The sequence below is a fragment of the Neophocaena asiaeorientalis genome, unplaced genomic scaffold, assembly GCF_003031525.2.
Source record: "Neophocaena asiaeorientalis asiaeorientalis breed wild unplaced genomic scaffold, Neophocaena_asiaeorientalis_V1.1 scaffold773, whole genome shotgun sequence".
NCBI lineage: Eukaryota > Metazoa > Chordata > Mammalia > Artiodactyla > Phocoenidae > Neophocaena > Neophocaena asiaeorientalis.
The window spans coordinates 216,460-233,339 of record NW_020172815.1 but is presented as its reverse complement, the minus strand read 5'-3'; the positions used below and the strand labels follow the sequence as shown (position 1 = coordinate 233,339).

The 16,880-nt window shown below is 37.0% G+C and overlaps 1 protein-coding gene across 2 annotated transcripts in view; it reads left to right on the top strand.

The window, feature by feature from the left end:
- Positions 1–16,880, top strand: part of FNIP1 (folliculin interacting protein 1) — a 126,063-nt gene that overhangs the window by 99,535 nt on the left and 9,648 nt on the right. For both annotated transcript variants that reach the window (XM_024741653.1, XM_024741651.1), the window contains 5 exons: positions 1,058–1,204; positions 2,090–2,259; positions 5,084–6,500; positions 7,312–7,480; positions 12,239–12,436. In XM_024741653.1, coding sequence (XP_024597421.1) covers positions 1,058–1,204; positions 2,090–2,259; positions 5,084–6,500; positions 7,312–7,480; positions 12,239–12,436 — 2,101 coding nt within the window. The remainder of the gene's footprint in view (positions 1–1,057; positions 1,205–2,089; positions 2,260–5,083; positions 6,501–7,311; positions 7,481–12,238; positions 12,437–16,880) is intronic.

The window sequence follows — 16,880 nt, the reverse complement described above, 5'->3', positions numbered from 1 at the left end:
TTTCTAGAGCTGTACTCTCTAATACAGTAGCCATTAGCCACATGTGGTTATTTAAATTAATTTAATTACAACTAAATAAAATTTTAAATCCAATTCCCCAGTCACACTGGCCACATTTCAGGTATTCAGTAATCACATATGGCTAGTGGCTACCATGTTGGACAGCACAGATATAGAACATTCCTATCATTGCTAAAAGTTCTGTAAGACAGCACTATTCTAGAGAGTAGAAAGTAGGACACCATTCTGTAGCTTCTAAGAGATCAACTAGGTTCTTAAGCCCCAACTTTGCAGGAGTTGTGTGATGAGTGTATAGGACTCTGCTGAACAGATATTAATGTAAAAGGAAAAGAATTGACATCTTAAAGGTATCCTTTAAAGCCGTTAGTAAGGTATCCTTTAAAGCCGTTAGTAAAGAGTGCAAGTCACAAGACTAGCTATTATCTAAATAAATGCAGGAGACAGCCAGAAAAGCACTGTGATAACTGCAGTAATCCTCTTTTGTGTTGATTCAAGGGAAAACTTCAGAAAATTGAGTCATATAGCATGCATATATAGTGTCCTCGTCATTCTTCAGAACTTTACTAAGGAGTCTCAGCATAGGCAATAAAATGATGCTGATAAACTATTGTTGTGAGTGGATATTATCCATAAGCTATTAGCCCACTTAATATTTTTGTTTTCTGTGTTGATTATTTGCAATATATTTAGGTATAGCTTATAACCTTGGAAACGTAGAACTGGAAAGGTTCTAGAAATCACCTAGTCCTTTCCTTATATAGGTAAGGGAAACTGATGCTTCAAGTAGGGAAATAATTTACCCAAAGGCACACAACCTTTGAGGGCAGAGCCAGTGCCAGAACCAACACATTTTGAGGTCATGTATAAAAAACCTTTCCCTTGGTACTATGCTGATGACAAAGAAAGAAAGACTTGATTCATTGTCTTTCTCAAAAGCTTTAATAATCTAGATGTAAGACTCAAGCCAGCAACATTATTATTAAGAGTATGTAATTCTGGGAACTATGAATTTTATAATGTATTTTCCTCTTTTTAGAACAACAATTTGTAATCTTTACACAATGCCACGAATTGGAGAGCCTGTCTGGCTTACAATGATGTCGGGGACTCCAGAAAAGAACCAGCTTTGCCATCGTTTCATGAAGGAGTTTACTTTTCTAATGGAAAATGCTTCCAAAAATCAGTATGGCCCACCCTTCCTCCCTCCCTCCCTTCCTTCCCTTAACTATCTTAGCTATTGTTTACTATAACTAGATATCTAGATTGTGATCAAGTTCAAGTACAAAGGTGAAAGAATTATTATCTTTGGAATTATTTCATATTATTAATGAGTAAGACAGAATTATAAAAGATAACTAAGATAATTACAAGACAGGGTATGGAAGAAGACCAAAGAACCTTATGAATGAGAAACAGTAAAAATGTCTTTAATTGTGTGTTAAATTAAAATTCCTGACATCTTACAGAACTCTCTGAGGCTTCCCATTTTTCTTGAATTGTATCCATGAATGCGGTTTCATTCTATAGAAAAGAAGTTTAAAAATATATAGGGAAGTGCCAGGATTCCAATAATACATTTTTAGTGTGGTACTTTATCATATTGTTTTCTTTTAATCATCAAATTCTTAGAATCTAGATGAGTAATTTGGGTGTTTTTATTCTCTTTGATGGTAAACAAAGTTTTCTTAATACGTTCCTTCATTTTCCTTTTCAGTAATTTGGATATGTATAGACTTCCTGGTTGATTCATTAATATATGTGTATTTTAAACACTGAAAAGAATCCATAGTTTCTCAAGTAAAATGGCATTTTTGTTTTTTAATTATGAGTAGAAATAGCTCCTTGTGAATGCTGTCTTTATTTTAAGGATTTTTCTTTTAACTCCTACCCAACCAAAAATATTTATTAACTTTTGTTTTCATCCTGGTGATATACCTATCCTTCCTTCTATCCTCTCGTTTTTTATGATGTTTGGCCATGTACCCTCTCTGCTTTATTCTGTCACTGAATTTTGCTTGAGGTTTTATGAAAGCAGATTAGAATCTGATAGGATGAATTTTGTTTTCAGATTCTTGCCAGCACTCATTACTGCAGTTCTGACCAATCATCTTGCCTGGGTTCCAACAGTCATGCCAAATGGACAGCCACCTATAAAAATATTTTTAGAAAAACATTCCTCTCAGAGTGTGGACATGTTGGCAAAGACTCATCCGTATAACCCACTTTGGGCACAACTGGGTATGTATTCTGAAAACGCTTACATTTATGCATTATACTTAGACTTTTGTGTAACTGTCTGGAGTTACTTTATGGCAAAAATAAATAGAGAAAAATTAAGTGCTCTCTTTTCCCCCTTCCTTTCTAAAGCATTTCTTCCTTACTTGTTATTTCATAACTGCTAAATTGTGTTATCCCCATCTTATGTTTACTATCATTCCTTATAGTGACCTGCAGCTGGAACAAAAGGAGCAGGTTGATGGCTGGTTTATTAGTAACTTCAGGGTCTTCAGGGTGTTTTGTGTTAGGTACTTTGCCTAGAAAGAATGAATCAACAAAGTCACCTATGATCGCTAGAATAAATCTGTTTAACTGAGAAGCAGTCATTGAGGTTTCCATTGTTCCACCTTTGTTGAGTAATTTTTGAAAATCTTTCTCTTAGTGCTTGGTACCCCACTAAATAAATGGGTAACAGGAGAGAGGGGTTAGTTGATGAGTTGACAGTTATTAGGAAGTCAGTGTAGCATGGTGCTTAAATTTAAGCATAGGCTGTGGAGTCAGGCAGGCCATGTTTGAATCACAGTTTCCCTATTTATAAAGTGGGGATAATAGTAAATAGTACAGGGAGTTCCCTGGTGGTTTAGTGGTTAGCATTGGGTGCTTTCACTGCCTTGGCCCGGGTTCAGTCCCTGGTTGGGGAACTGAGATCCCACAAGCCGTGCAGTGTGGCCGAAAAATAAAATAAAATAAATAGTAAATACTTCATAATGTGAAAAGTAAATGAGATAGTGTGAGAACAGTGCTTAGGACAGTGGCTGGTAAATGTAGTTGCTGTTACTCCAACTCTTAGTCTATTGCTATTTGGTGATGTGGGGAGGAGTATGGTGAGAATGTTTTGGTGACCTGGTAGAAACTTAAACTTCCCTTAGGTTGTTATGGTGAGTGAGCTTGCCAGGCAGATTGTAATGTGGCTTATTAATTCATATAACCAACCAATGTCCCTCTCTCATTCCTACTCTTTCTATTTCTTCTCTCCCTCCCTCCCTTTCCTCCCCTCCTTTTCCTTTCCATATATATTTTGATATATATGTCAAAATGTATATGCTTCTGAAACCATCACCAAAATCAAGATGGTGAACATATTCATCACTACAAAAGTTTCCTCATGCCCTTTGTAATCCCTCCCTCCTATTCCTCCCTACTCTGCCTGTTCACTGTTCCTTATACTCAGGTAGCCACTGGTCTGCTTTCTGTCACTGTAGATTAGTTTGTATTTTCTAGACCTTTATATAGATGGAATCATACACTTAAGTGCTTTTGTTTGGTCTGAGTTCTTTCATTCAACATAATTATTTTGAGATTCACCTATGTATGTATTAATAGTTCATTCCTTTTTAATGCTAAGTAGTATTTCATTGTATGAATATTAATTTACCTTTTTTCAAACCAAGTAATTCAGGAGTTTTTTTTTTTTTAATTTGAACATTTCAAATCTGTTTTCAATTCTACAGTCATTTATTGAATGCACAATATATCTAAGGCTCTGTGCAAAGAACCCTGGAGGGTATAAAGATGAATGATATCTAGTCCTTGCCTTTAAGAAGTGACAGTCTTATACTGTAGGTAAAGTATATGTGGACAATAATGATAATTCAGATAGGAACTATAAGAAATGAAAAGTTTAGTGGGAATTCAATTAGGGAAGCTTACTTTTGTCCAAGGGAGGATGCTTGGGTGGGAAACTTTGGACTGGCAGAGATACAGAGGGAAGGGAAAGTACATAGCATGAGTAAAGGGGTCTAGGTGTTAAAAGTGCTGAGCACATTCAGGGGTCCAGTTTAAGTGGGACTTTGGGTGAATAAAGGTAAAATAGGGAAACTATCAGAAGATAAACCTGGAAAAGTAAAGTGGAACCAGTCATGAAAGACTCATTTACCGTACCAAAGCAGTTTCAATTTATTTGGTTGTTAGTGGAAACCTTGGGAGTAGTTTTGAACAGTGGCGTGATGGTACTAGAGCCAGTTTCTTAGCCAAAGGAGAAAATTTATCATAGTACAGTCTGTAGTATATTATTTGAGACCTATTTATGTTTGTTCCTTTAAAAAGTATGGGGTTCTTATAAAGTAAAAATAGAGATTCTTTAAATGGGTATACTGACAACTTGCAAAACTTGAATTAAATCCCTCTCCTCCTTTTTTAAATGTAATGGCTCTACATGTGTAATATGGATAACAGAAGTGAAAATGAATCACAGGGCTAAATGTGTTGCCCTTTTGGGTCTATCCTGAGTACCCAATCCTCTAGGGAATGGAATGGAAAGGAAAATGGGCTTTTAAAAACACGGGAGCTAAGGTGAGGTCTTTGGTAGGGCATCAACAGGCGAAGTTCAGGAATACGATTTAAATCAAGGAAGGTTAAGTGTGTGATGTGACTACTTCAGCTCTGTTGCATTTCACTACTACTCCTTTCCTCTCCTTGGTCCCCAGCAGATGTGCTTTTGCACATAATACTTCAGTCAGTATTATATAAATACTGTATAAAGTGCTCTGCAAGGGGACTGGCACAGAGCATGTTCTTGGTGACTTTCACAACTGACTGTTTGCTATGGTTTCAGCACCTTATTAGCAGCTGCTTAAGGAGGAAGGTAGAAAGCCTATCCATTCACCTTTCTCTTTGGTTAAGACCATTCATCTCATCCTAGTCCTGAATAATCACTAACCTATTAAGGAACCAAGAGTAAAAGCTGAACTACCCCTCATAAAATGATAGTGGGTTTCTGATAATTGAAAATAGCCTGCTTAGTATGAGTAGAGGATGTGTCCATTAACTGATTTTTCCATTTCAGGAGACTTGTATGGCGCTATTGGCTCTCCTGTACGGTTAGCAAGGACTGTGGTAGTTGGTAAACGACAAGACATGGTCCAGAGGCTGCTTTATTTTCTTACTTACTTCATAAGATGCTCTGAACTTCAAGAAACCCATCTTTTAGAAAATGGAGACGATGAAGCCATTGTTATGCCAGGCACAGTAATTACAACCACTTTAGAGAAAGGTGAAATCGAAGAATCTGAGTATGTGCTTATTACAATGCATAGAGACAAAAACAGTTTGCTCTTTAAAGAGTTAGAAGAAACAAGGACTCCTAATTGTAACTGTAAATATTGCAGTCGTCCACTCCTTGGGCAAAATATAGAGAATGTTTTGCGACAAGAGAGAGAAGATTTTCAAAACAGCTCTAAGGAGCTGCTAGGAAATTCAAACGAGTGCCGAATGATTTCTCCTTCTTCTGTCTGCCAAGAAGAAAATGCTGTTGATGTTAAACAGTGCAGAGATAAATTAAGAACTTGCCTTGACACCAAGTTAGAAACAGTTGTTTGCACAGGATCTGCTCCAGTGGACAGATGTGCATTGTCAAAGTCAAGCTTACAGCCTGCAGAGGAATCATGGCAGAGTGAGGAATTGCTAGATTCAGGTAATCACACAGGTAAAGTGTTCAGATCCACAGGAATGGTTGTGGAAAAAAAACCTCCAGATAAACTTGTGACAGCTGCATTTTCTTGTGAGGCAACCCAGACAAAGGTTACTTTCTTGATTGGGGATTCTATGTCACCCGACTCAGATACTGAACTCCGGAGTCAGGCAGTAGTGGATCAGATTACCAGGCATCACACCAAATCGCCGAAGGAGGAAAGAGGGGCTGTTGATCAGCATCAAGAAACTGCACAAACAGCTAAATCTGGAGAGCCTGATATACTGAACATGGTATCTGGAGAGCCCTGTGAACTTCCCTGCTGGAATCATTCAGACCCCGAAAGCATGAGCTTATTTGATGAATATTTTAATGATGATTCAATTGAAACCAGGACTATTGATGATATTCCAGTTAAAACAAGTACAGACAGTAAAGAACACTGCTGTATGTTAGAGTTTTCAAAAAGATTTTATACAAAAAATAGCAAACAGAACAATGAATTTTGCAAATGTGTAGGAACAGTTCACCAAGATTCATGTAAAACCTGCTTTCCTCAGAAAGACCAAAGAGATACACTCTCCATTCTTGTCCCCCATGGGGATAAAGAGAGTTCAGAGAAAAAAGTTGCTGTGGGAGCTGAATGGGACATTCCAAGAAATGAAAGTTCAGATAGTGCCCTTGGGGATAGTGAAAGTGAAGATACAGGTCATGATGTGACTAGACAAGTAAGCAGTTATTATGGAGGAGAGCAAGAAGATTGGGCAGAAGAAGATGAGATACCTTTTCCTGGGTAAGTACGAAGTTTTAACCTTTTATAGAACCTATAAAAATATGTACCATTCTTTTGTTTAGCTCATCTCTGAAAGTTGGTAGTAGCTAATATAAAAGAAGAGACCATTGTTCTGGACAAATACTCTTTTATTATCACATGCTCCTACTTAGAAGAAGGATTAAAGGCTAAGCCCCACAGGTGCCCCAGAAAAGCTTTGTGGGGGCATTAGAGAAAAGTTGTGTTGGTGTGTGGGAGATTGCTTACTGCCTAGGAGTTTTTATTTAGCAGTGAGTTATGCTGCCCAGAAAGGACCTGTGCTGAGCCTGACAACTAGGGAGAGGCAATCACTGAGAGAAGGTAGGAAATAGCTGTTAGAAATAAGTTTGGAAATAAGAGGAAAGCATAGAATGGATACTCTTGGTCAAGAATACAAGGAAAAGATTCATACATGAGAAATGTTATATACCAAGCTTTGGGTTTGTGAGTTATTTATACTTGGTTTTGGATGATGGTTTCCATAATTTGATTGTATTAAGAATGTGTTACATACACAAGGGACAGCATTCCTAAAGTCTGTTATGAAAGATTTATGTTCACCTCATTACAGAGTTGTCCATTACAGACCCTTTTTGGATAGGAAGGAGTATTTTGTGGTCTCATTGAGCCCTTAAGCCAGTTTTTATTTAAGGGTGATTTTACTATTAGTATATTTTATAAAGAATGATGGTACTGGAAATGTGGACTAGTAGAGTCCAATTTTTTGTGTGTGTGTTGGTAAAATATATTTATTACTGATTAGGTATGCCTTCTTTTGGAACTTTTCTTGCAGGTCAAAGTTAATTGAAGTGAGTGCTGTTCAGCCCAATATTGCCAACTTTGGGAGGTCCTTGCTGGGTGGCTACTGCTCTTCTTATGTGCCTGACTTTGTTCTTCAAGGAATTGGGAATGATGAGAGGCTCCGTCAGTGTTTAGTGTCAGATTTGTCTCATGCTGTGCAGGTAAGTGACCTTCACTGCTCTTAAATTTATTTAGGGCAAACTCTGTTAACCAGTAGAACCCAAAGTTGCCTTAATTTTGGTAACACTTCAGTGTGTAATACAATTGTTGTTTTCTAAATCCATCACTTTATATGCAAAAACCTGCATGTTTGTACCTGTCATTGTGAAAGCAAGTAGAGAGTTCCAGGAATCTATCAAATTGGAAATCAGAAAATACTGTATGTGTTCATGGATGTTCATCACTAGGTTATTTATAATTTCAAAATATTGCAAATGCTTAAATATGAATGGAATTAATTTTCATTGCTGGTATATAGTACAATTGATTTTTGTATATTGCTGTTGTATCCTGCCACTTTGATGAACTCTTTTATTAGTTCTCATAGTTTTTTTGTGTGGATTCTTTAAGATTTTCTACATACCGGCTTATGTTATCTTCCTTTCCAGTCTGGGTGCCTCTTTTTCTTTTTCTTGCCTGATCGTACAGGCTAGAACCTTCAGTACAGTATTGCATTGAAGTGCTGATAGTGGACATCCTTGTCTTGTTCCTTTTCTTAGGGGGAAAACATTGAGCCTTTAATTATTAAGCATGATGGTAGCTGTTAGATTCTTATAAGATGCTCTTTATCAGGTGGATAAAGTTCCCTTCTATTCCTAGTGTTTTGAGTTTTCTGTCCCCCACGCCCTTAAATCATGAATGAGTGTGGGGTTTTGTCAAATACTTTTTCTGTGTCTATTGAAATGATCGTGGGTTTTTCTTCTTTAAACTGTTAATATGATAGATTACATTGATGGATTTTTAGATGTTAATCCAATCTTTGTATTCCTAGGTGGGAAAAAACCCACTTGGTCATGGTATATAGTACTCATATAGCATATGAGTTGACTTTTGTGTATGGTGTAAGATAGTGGTCCAGTTGCATTCTTTTGCAATGTGGCTGTTCAGTTTTTTTTTTTTTATTAATTAATTAATTAATTTATTTTTGGCTGTGTTGGGCCTTAGTTGCTGCACGTGGGCTTTCTCCAGGTGTGGCGAGTGGGGGCTACTTTTCGTTGTGGTGTGTGGGCTCCTCATTGTGGTGGCTTCTCTTGTTGTGGAGCATAGGCTCTAGGCATGCAGGCTTCAGTAGCTGCAGCACGCCGGCTCAGTAGTTGTGGCTCCCAGGTTCTAGAATGCAGGCTCAGTAGTTGTGGTGCAAGGGCTTAGGTGCTCCACGGCATGTGGAATCTTCCCAGACCAGGGCTCAAACCCGTGTCCCCTTCATTGGCAGGCGACTTCTTAACCACTGTGCCACCAGGGAAGTCCCTGTTCAGTTTTTTAAGCACCATTTATTGAAGAAACTGTCCTTCCTCCATTGTATATTCTTGGGTCCTTTGTCATAAGTTAATTGAGCATATATACATGGGTTTATTTCTGTGTTCTCTCTTCTCTGTTGCTCAACTTTTAAAACAACTTTTCTTCATTTTATTGTTATAAATAACACTGATACTCTTGCTGTGTTTTATGAATTTAAGATGATTTCTTTAGGCTAGATTCCCAGAAATGAAGTTACTGGCCAGTTTTTAAGATTAGAAGTATTTTCATGTTCTTGTTGCATGTTTTGTAGTTTCTTTTCCAAAAGACAATACTAGTTTGAACAGCAGTTTGTAATGTCCCTAAAACCTGTTCCCTTTACAACATTGGGGTTCGCTCTCTTCTTTTAAAAAAAAGGTAACTGAAGAAAACTGGCTAGCTTTGAGGAAGGTACACTGAAGTTGATTTGGTAAATTTTGAGTTTAAAAGTGCATTCTGCAAGGCCATGTTTGAATGCCTAGAAGGCAACTGAAAAAATCAGGTTTTGTAATGTGGTGGAGATCTAGGAGTATCTGCTAGAGAGGAGATACTTAAGGATTTGGGAGTTTATGTATTGAGATTCTGGAAATGCCTGGGAGAGAAAAAGGGCTGGTAGGATTGTGGATACATTCGTATTGTAGAAGTTATGGAACTCAGAAAAAAAGGTTTAAAAAATATTAAGCTTTAGATTCACTGAATTTAGGTTCATATGAATTCCCATTCACGTACTTCCTCTTTTGTGACTCGGAAGTATTTGAGGCTGGATACAAACTTAGTATTGTGGAGGAGACTACTATAATATGTCAGTTGAGAATATGCTCCCATGGGGTGTAGGCTGTTTTTTCCAGAAGTTGATGATGAAGTGAAAGGACTGAAATTGGTTCAATTGAAATTTTATCCAATTAGTACATTGCTTATAATAATCCATTGTGTGAAAACAAGCAATTTCAGAATGAATGACTGGCACTGCCCCCTTTTTTCTTTAACAGCTCCTAAAGTGAGTTTGATTTGGATTCTTTCTAATCTCAAACTTGGGATTTAGACCCTTCTTTCTTGGGAAACTACTGATGTGGGCTCATTTTCCTTTTTCTTACCAAAAAAATAGCTTTTAAAATCTTAGCCACGTGACTTTTTGATTGAGGAGCTATAAAGTTAATTTCTAAAGTGCTTTTTAACCCTTTAAAATAAAAGGTGTATTTCATAGCAGTTTCCCCATTATCGGTTTAGACATTTCCTTGTGAGGATAGTAGATGAACACCCATCATAATTCTCATCTCCTAAAGATGCCCACTGCTTCTGAAAGTAGTATCTTCCTTTAACAGTTTGTTTTCCACTTTAATTATTTGATCATATCTCCTGTCTTATTTTTCTTTTATAACCACAGAGGTAGTTATGTTAAATATATATTCACTATTGTTTCTTAAAAAAGTAAGATATACCTTACATCTTTAGGTATATATACCATTTCCAAAATTATGTTTCAGTAATGAAGTTGATGAATAGAAAAATGTTATATCCTTGGTAAGAGTTGAATAAGAAATATTTAAGTACGATTTTATAAAAACAAATATAAAGTTTAGAGTTCCATGGAAAGTCTTCACAATGTATCTTTCCATGCTTCTTACTTGCCATTCTCTTCTTCCCCACTTCTCCGTATCATTTTTCACAAATTTGGTTACATCCATCTACTTCTATCTTTAAGTCTTCTCATGATATTCCCTCTTACAGAATTATCCATATTCCTCTCCCATTTTTTGCTAAGAATCCTATTCATCCTATTCAGTGTCATATCCCTATGTCCCTTCCACTGTGTAACTACCAGTCACACAGAACCCATTCTTGCCCTCCTCTGGTACCACAGCACTTGGTTACTATTTTGTCTATTATGCAAGTATTTTCATAGCCACATGTATTTCTTTTTATCTCCCTCATAAGACTGTGAGCTCCCTTCTCTTTGTTTCCTTAGCATTGAGCAAAAAGCTTTATTCAAAGTGGTTATTAACTGGGCAAAGGGATATCCTTTGGGGGTGCCAAACTTGGGTTTATCCAGGAATAAACTTACATTCTTGCTATGAAATTTTAGTAATAGTAAAAGTTATAAAGGAAAAAGGCCATTGGGTTCAAGATTGTAGTTTATACTTCAGTCTTATTGTTGTTAATTCATTTGTGCAGTGGTGAAGAAATCCTTACCTTTCCAAATACAAAAAAAATTAAAGTATTGAGCATTTCTTTCTTATGGTGGTGCTGTGTACTTAATTGTCATTTTTGGTCTTTGTGTGTAAACTGTGGGAAACCAAGGGCACAGCCATATGCCTGTGGTCCTTTTATCCGTATATGTGAGTTAAAAATTTTTTTTTCACTATGTGTTAAATTTTCTAATTATAAAAGTATCCTTTAGGTGAATGCTTCTGATAGAAATTTAAACAATATATACAAAGCAAAAAGTAAAAATCCTTCTTCATACTCTTAATATTCCATACTTCTTCACAAAGATCTTTATGATAGTTTGATTTGAGTATTTTCATTCTTTTTTCTATACATTTGCATTTAGATATAGATGGGATTTTTTTTTTTTTTAAATATTTATTTATTTATTTTGGCTGTGGTGGGTCTTAGTTGTGGCATTCGGACTCTTAGTTGCAGCATTCATGCGACATCTAGTTCCCTGACCAGGGATCAAACCCAGATCCCCTGCATTGGGAGTGCAGAGTCTTACCCACTGGACCACTAGGGAAGTCCCCTGATTTTTAAAAACATAATTGGGGTATAATGTGTATGTGTGTGTGTGTGTATAGTGACTTTTTTTTTTTTCCATTTAACCATGTATCCTGGAGAGACATGTTAGTACCTGTTGATTTGTCTCCTTTTGAATGGTTATATCCATACTCTGGATATACATCTGTAAAACAGAAAAAACCTGGCATATGTAGCCAGGAAGGGATAATCAAGGGATAGCCTCTGAGGTGCTCAAGGAAATTAATGCCTGACTGGATGGGGTAGTTAGCACAGAACCTTATCATTGACTTCTTCATATGAATTTATTTCCTACTGATTTTTAAAATATTTAGCTCTCTCAAGGTTAAAACATTTTCTTTCAGTTGCCTGGCACATAGTTGGCACTCAGTAAATTTGTTGAATGAATGAATGATCGAAATACTGGTGAAATTCAAGTTCTGAATTAAAGAATACAAAGTTCTGGTAATGAATCTCTACCTATGATGACTTCTGTAAAATATCTCAGGGTATTTGTTATTAAGTTACTTTACTATTTCACTCTTCACTGTCAAGGTTTCTTTGGCAGTAGCTCTCAGAATTTCATATTCTTTTATTTTGTTTTTGTCTAGTATCTCTTCCTTGCCCATCCCATTAACATTATCTTTGAAAACTTTATTTATCATAAGATGATGTCTTCTTTTTTTCCCCAGCATCCAGTATTGGATGAACCAATAGCAGAAGCTGTCTGTATTATAGCAGATATGGATAAATGGACTGTTCAAGTGGCCAGTAGCCAGAGACGAATGACAGATAATAAATTGGGAAAGGAAGTGTTGGTTTCCAGTCTTGTTTCCAATCTGCTTCATTCCACTCTTCAGCTTTATAAGCATAACTTGTCTCCAAATTTTGTAAGTATCTGTAAGGCTTGAATTACTGTGAGCACTGTGATAGCTAACTTAACCCTATTGTTATGTATGTGCCTACATTGAATACTACTGTTAGCTTCATCATTGTTTTCCTGAAAGAAGGTGTTATGGACTGAATATTTGTGTTCCCCTAAAATCCATATTTTGAAGCCATAACTCCCCAGTGTGATGGCCTTTGGGAGTTAATTAGGGTTAGATTAGATCATTAGAGTGGGGCCTTCATGATGGGATTAGTGGCCTTATAAGAAGAGGAAGAGAGAGATTGTGCTCTCTCTACCATGTGAGGACGCAGGAAAGAAGGCAGCCATCTACTAGCCAGGAAGAGAGTTCTCACTAACACTCAGCCATGCTGGCACCCTGATCTGATCTCAGACTTCCAGTCTCCAGAACTGGGAGAAAATAATTTTCTGTTATTTAAGCCATTGAGTCTGTGGTACTTTGTTGTTGCAGCCCAAGCTGACTAAGACAGAAAGGGATGTGTACGTGTCTATATAGTCTGTGATTTCAGCAGCCAGAATTTAGTGCCTTACTTAGTATCATGTGAGGTATGGCAGTGCAACATCCCTAAGCTCTGTGCAGAATGCCAGTGAATTCTATATCCTCATTTTTGTGTTAGGACTTCGGACGATCGCTCTTTATAACACTGGTAACCTCTTACTGAAGACATCATTTCCAACTTTCAAGATTCTTTCCTTTTCTTGTTAGGAGAACTATAATATAGCATAGTTAAAAACCTTTGTAGATCAACATGACAAAGGCCATATATGACAAACCCACAGCTGACATTATACTCAGTGGTAAAAGACTAAAAGTTTTACCCCTAAGAACAGGGACAAGACATGGATGCTCACCTCCACCACTTTTATTCAACATAGTATTGGAAAGTCGTAGTGAGAGCAGTTAGGCAAGAAAAAGAAACAAAAGGCATCCAAATTGGAAAGGAAGAAGTGAAATTATCTCTGCTTGCAAATATGATCTTATATGTAGAAAACTTAAAGATTCCACCAAAAAAACCCTGAGAGAGCTAATAGATGAATTCAGCAGAGATGCAAGATAAATCAGCATGCAAAGATAGTTGCATTCCCATAAGCTAGGAATGAACAATCTTGAAGAGGAAATTAAGAAAGCACTTACAATAACATTAAAAGAATAGATTACTTAGGAATAAATTTAACCAAGGAGGCAAAAGACTTGTACACTGAAAACTACAAAACATCTCTGAAAGAAGTTAAAGACATAAATAAATGAAAGACATCTCATATTCATGGTTTGTAAGACTTAGTATTATTAAGATGATAGTACTGAGATGAAGTTGGAGGACTCACACCTCCTAATTTTAAAACTTAATACAAAATGACAGTAATCAAAACAGTATGATACTAGCATAAGGACAGAAATAAAGACGAATAGAATATAGTATCCCCAAAATAAACCCTCACATAATATGGTCAATTGGTTTTTGACAAGGAAGCCAAGATTGTTCAAAGGGGAAACGAGTCTTTTCAACAAATCATGCTGAGAAAACTGGATATATACATGCAAAAGAATGAAGTTGAACCCTTACTTTATTATGCCATATACAAAAATGAACTCAAGCTTAAATCTAAACTAAAACCTAAGCTCAAGTACTAAAACTATAAAACTCTTTAAAGAAAACATAGGGGGGCTTCCCTGGTGGCGCAGTGGTTGAGAGTCTGCCTGCCGATGCAGGGGACATGGGTTCGTGTCCCGGTCCGGAAAGATCGCACATACTGCGGAGCGGCTGGGCCCGTAAGCCACGGCCACTGGGCCTGTGTGTCCGGAGCCTGTGCTCCGCAATGGGAGAGGCCAGAACAGTGAGAGGCCCGCGTATTGCAAAAAAAAAAAAAAAAAAAAAAAAAAAAAAAAAAAAAAAGAAAAGAAAATATAGAGGATAATTTTCATGATATTGGCTTTAGCAGTGATTCCTTGGAAGTGGCATCAAAAGCACAGGTAATACGGGCATCCGGAGCTTGTGCTCTGCAGCGGGAGAGGCCGCAGCAGTAAGAGGCCTGCGTACCGCCAAAAAAAAAAAAAGCACAGGCAATAAAGGGAAAAATAGATAAATTGGGACTTCATCAAACTTAAAAACTTCTGTGTATCAAAGGACACTATCAACAGAGTGAAGACAATTGACAGGAGAAAATATTTGCTAATCATATATCTGAAAAGAGATTGATATCCAGAATACATAGAGAACTCCTACAGTTCAACAACAGCAAAGAAACAACTCAAGAATAGCCAAAGCAATCTTGAGAAAGAAAAACGGAGCTGGAGGAATCAGGCTCCCTGACTTCAGACTATGCTACAAAGCTACAGTAATCAAGACAGTATGGTACTGGCACAAAAACAGAAAGATAGATCAATGGAACAGGATAGAAAGCCCAGAGATAAAGCCACACACATATGGTCATAAAAAAAAAGGTTCTGAAGAACCTAGGGGCAGGACAGGAATAAAGACACAGACCTACTAGAGAATGGACTTGAGGACACGGGAAGGGGGAAGGGTAAGCTGGGATGAAGTCAGAGAGTGGCATGGACTTACATATACTACCTAATGTAAAATAGATAGCTAGCGGGAAGCAGCTGCATAGCACAGGGAGATCAGCTCGGTGCTTTGTGACCACCTGGAGGGGTGGGATAGGGAGGGTGAGAGGGAGATACAAGAGGGAGGAGATATGGGGATATATGTATATGTATAGCTGATTCACTTTGTTATAAAGCAGAAAGTAACACACCATTGTAAAGCAATTATACGCCAATAAAGATGTTAAAAAAAAAACAACTCAAAAAATAGGCAGAGAACTTGAGTAGACATTTCTCTAAAGAAGATATACAAATAGTCAATAAGCACATGAGAGAATGTTCAACATCCATTAGTCATTAGGAAAATGCAAATCAAAGCCACAGTGAGATACCACTTCACACTGATAAGGATGGGTTTGATCAAGCAAACCCTGAAAATAAAAAGTATTGGATGCGGAGAAATTGGAAGCCTTGTGCGTTGCTGGTGGGAATCTAAATGGTGCAGCTGCTGTGGAAAACAGTTTGGCAGTTCCTCAAAAAGTTTAACATTGCATTGTCATGTGGTCCAGCAAGTCTTTTTCTAGGTTTATCATCAAAATAACTGAAAGCAGGGACTGGGACAATTGTATGGTAATGTTCACAGCAGTATTAACTTGCAGTAGACAAAATTGGAAACAACTCGTGTCCATCAACAAGTGACGTGTAATACATAGAATGGAATACTTCAGCCATAAAGAGGAATGAAATTCTTTTTTTTTTTTTTTAAATGTACATATTACCACGTCTGTCCCTGGTGGGTCTTAGTTTTATTTTATTTTATTTTTCTTCACATCTTTATTGGAGTGTAAATGCTTTACAATGTTGTGTTTGTTTCTGTTATACAACAAAGTGAATCAGCTATATGTATACATATATTCCCATATCCCGTCAGAAAGAGAAAAACAAATACTGTATGCTAATGCATATATATGGAATTTTAAAAAGCAGTACCAGTGAACCTAGTGGCAGGGCAGGAATAAAGACACAGACATAGAGAATGGACTTGAGGGCATGGAGACATGGGGGAAGGGGAAGCTGGGATGAAGTGAGAGAGTAGCACTGACATATACACACTACCAAACGTAAAATGGATGGCTATTGGGAAGCTGCCGCACAGCACAGGGAGATCAGCCCAGTGCTTTGTGACAACCTAGAGGAATGAAATTCCGATATATGATACAACATGGATGGAATGTTATAGTAAGTGAAACAAGCAAAATACAAAAGGACAGATACTGTGTGGTCCCACTTACATTAGGTATGTATAATAGGCACATTCATAGAAACAGAAAGTAGATAGAGGTTCCCAGGGGTGGTGGGAAGGAGGGCATGAAGGGTTACTGTATACTGGGTACAGAGTTTCTATTTGGGATAATGAAAAAAAGTTCTGGAAGTGGATAGTGATGATGGTGCACAACATTGCGAATGTACTTAAATGCCATTGAATTGTATACCTAAAAATGGGTAGTGTGGTAAATTGTGTGTGTGTGTGTGTGTATATGGATGAATTTTATTATAAACATTTTATAGATTTTTTTTTCGCTTAAGTTATTTTCAGCCTACATGAGCATTATACCACAAAATATGTACCATAAAACAATGTATGCCAAGAAATACATTCAATTGTTTTTTCTGAAGAAAAACAAACTGTGTTTTTCTTAGAAGCTTTAATAGCAGCTGGTTTCCATTGGGAAGAAATACTGCAAGAATTTAGTGTTTTAGCACCTGCACCTCATGCCTTTTTCCTCATACATATATATTATCCATTCACATGAAAAATCACCTATTAGTGAATTGACCAAGTTAATTGACAATAAAAAAAAGTATATGTTTTAGTTTTTAA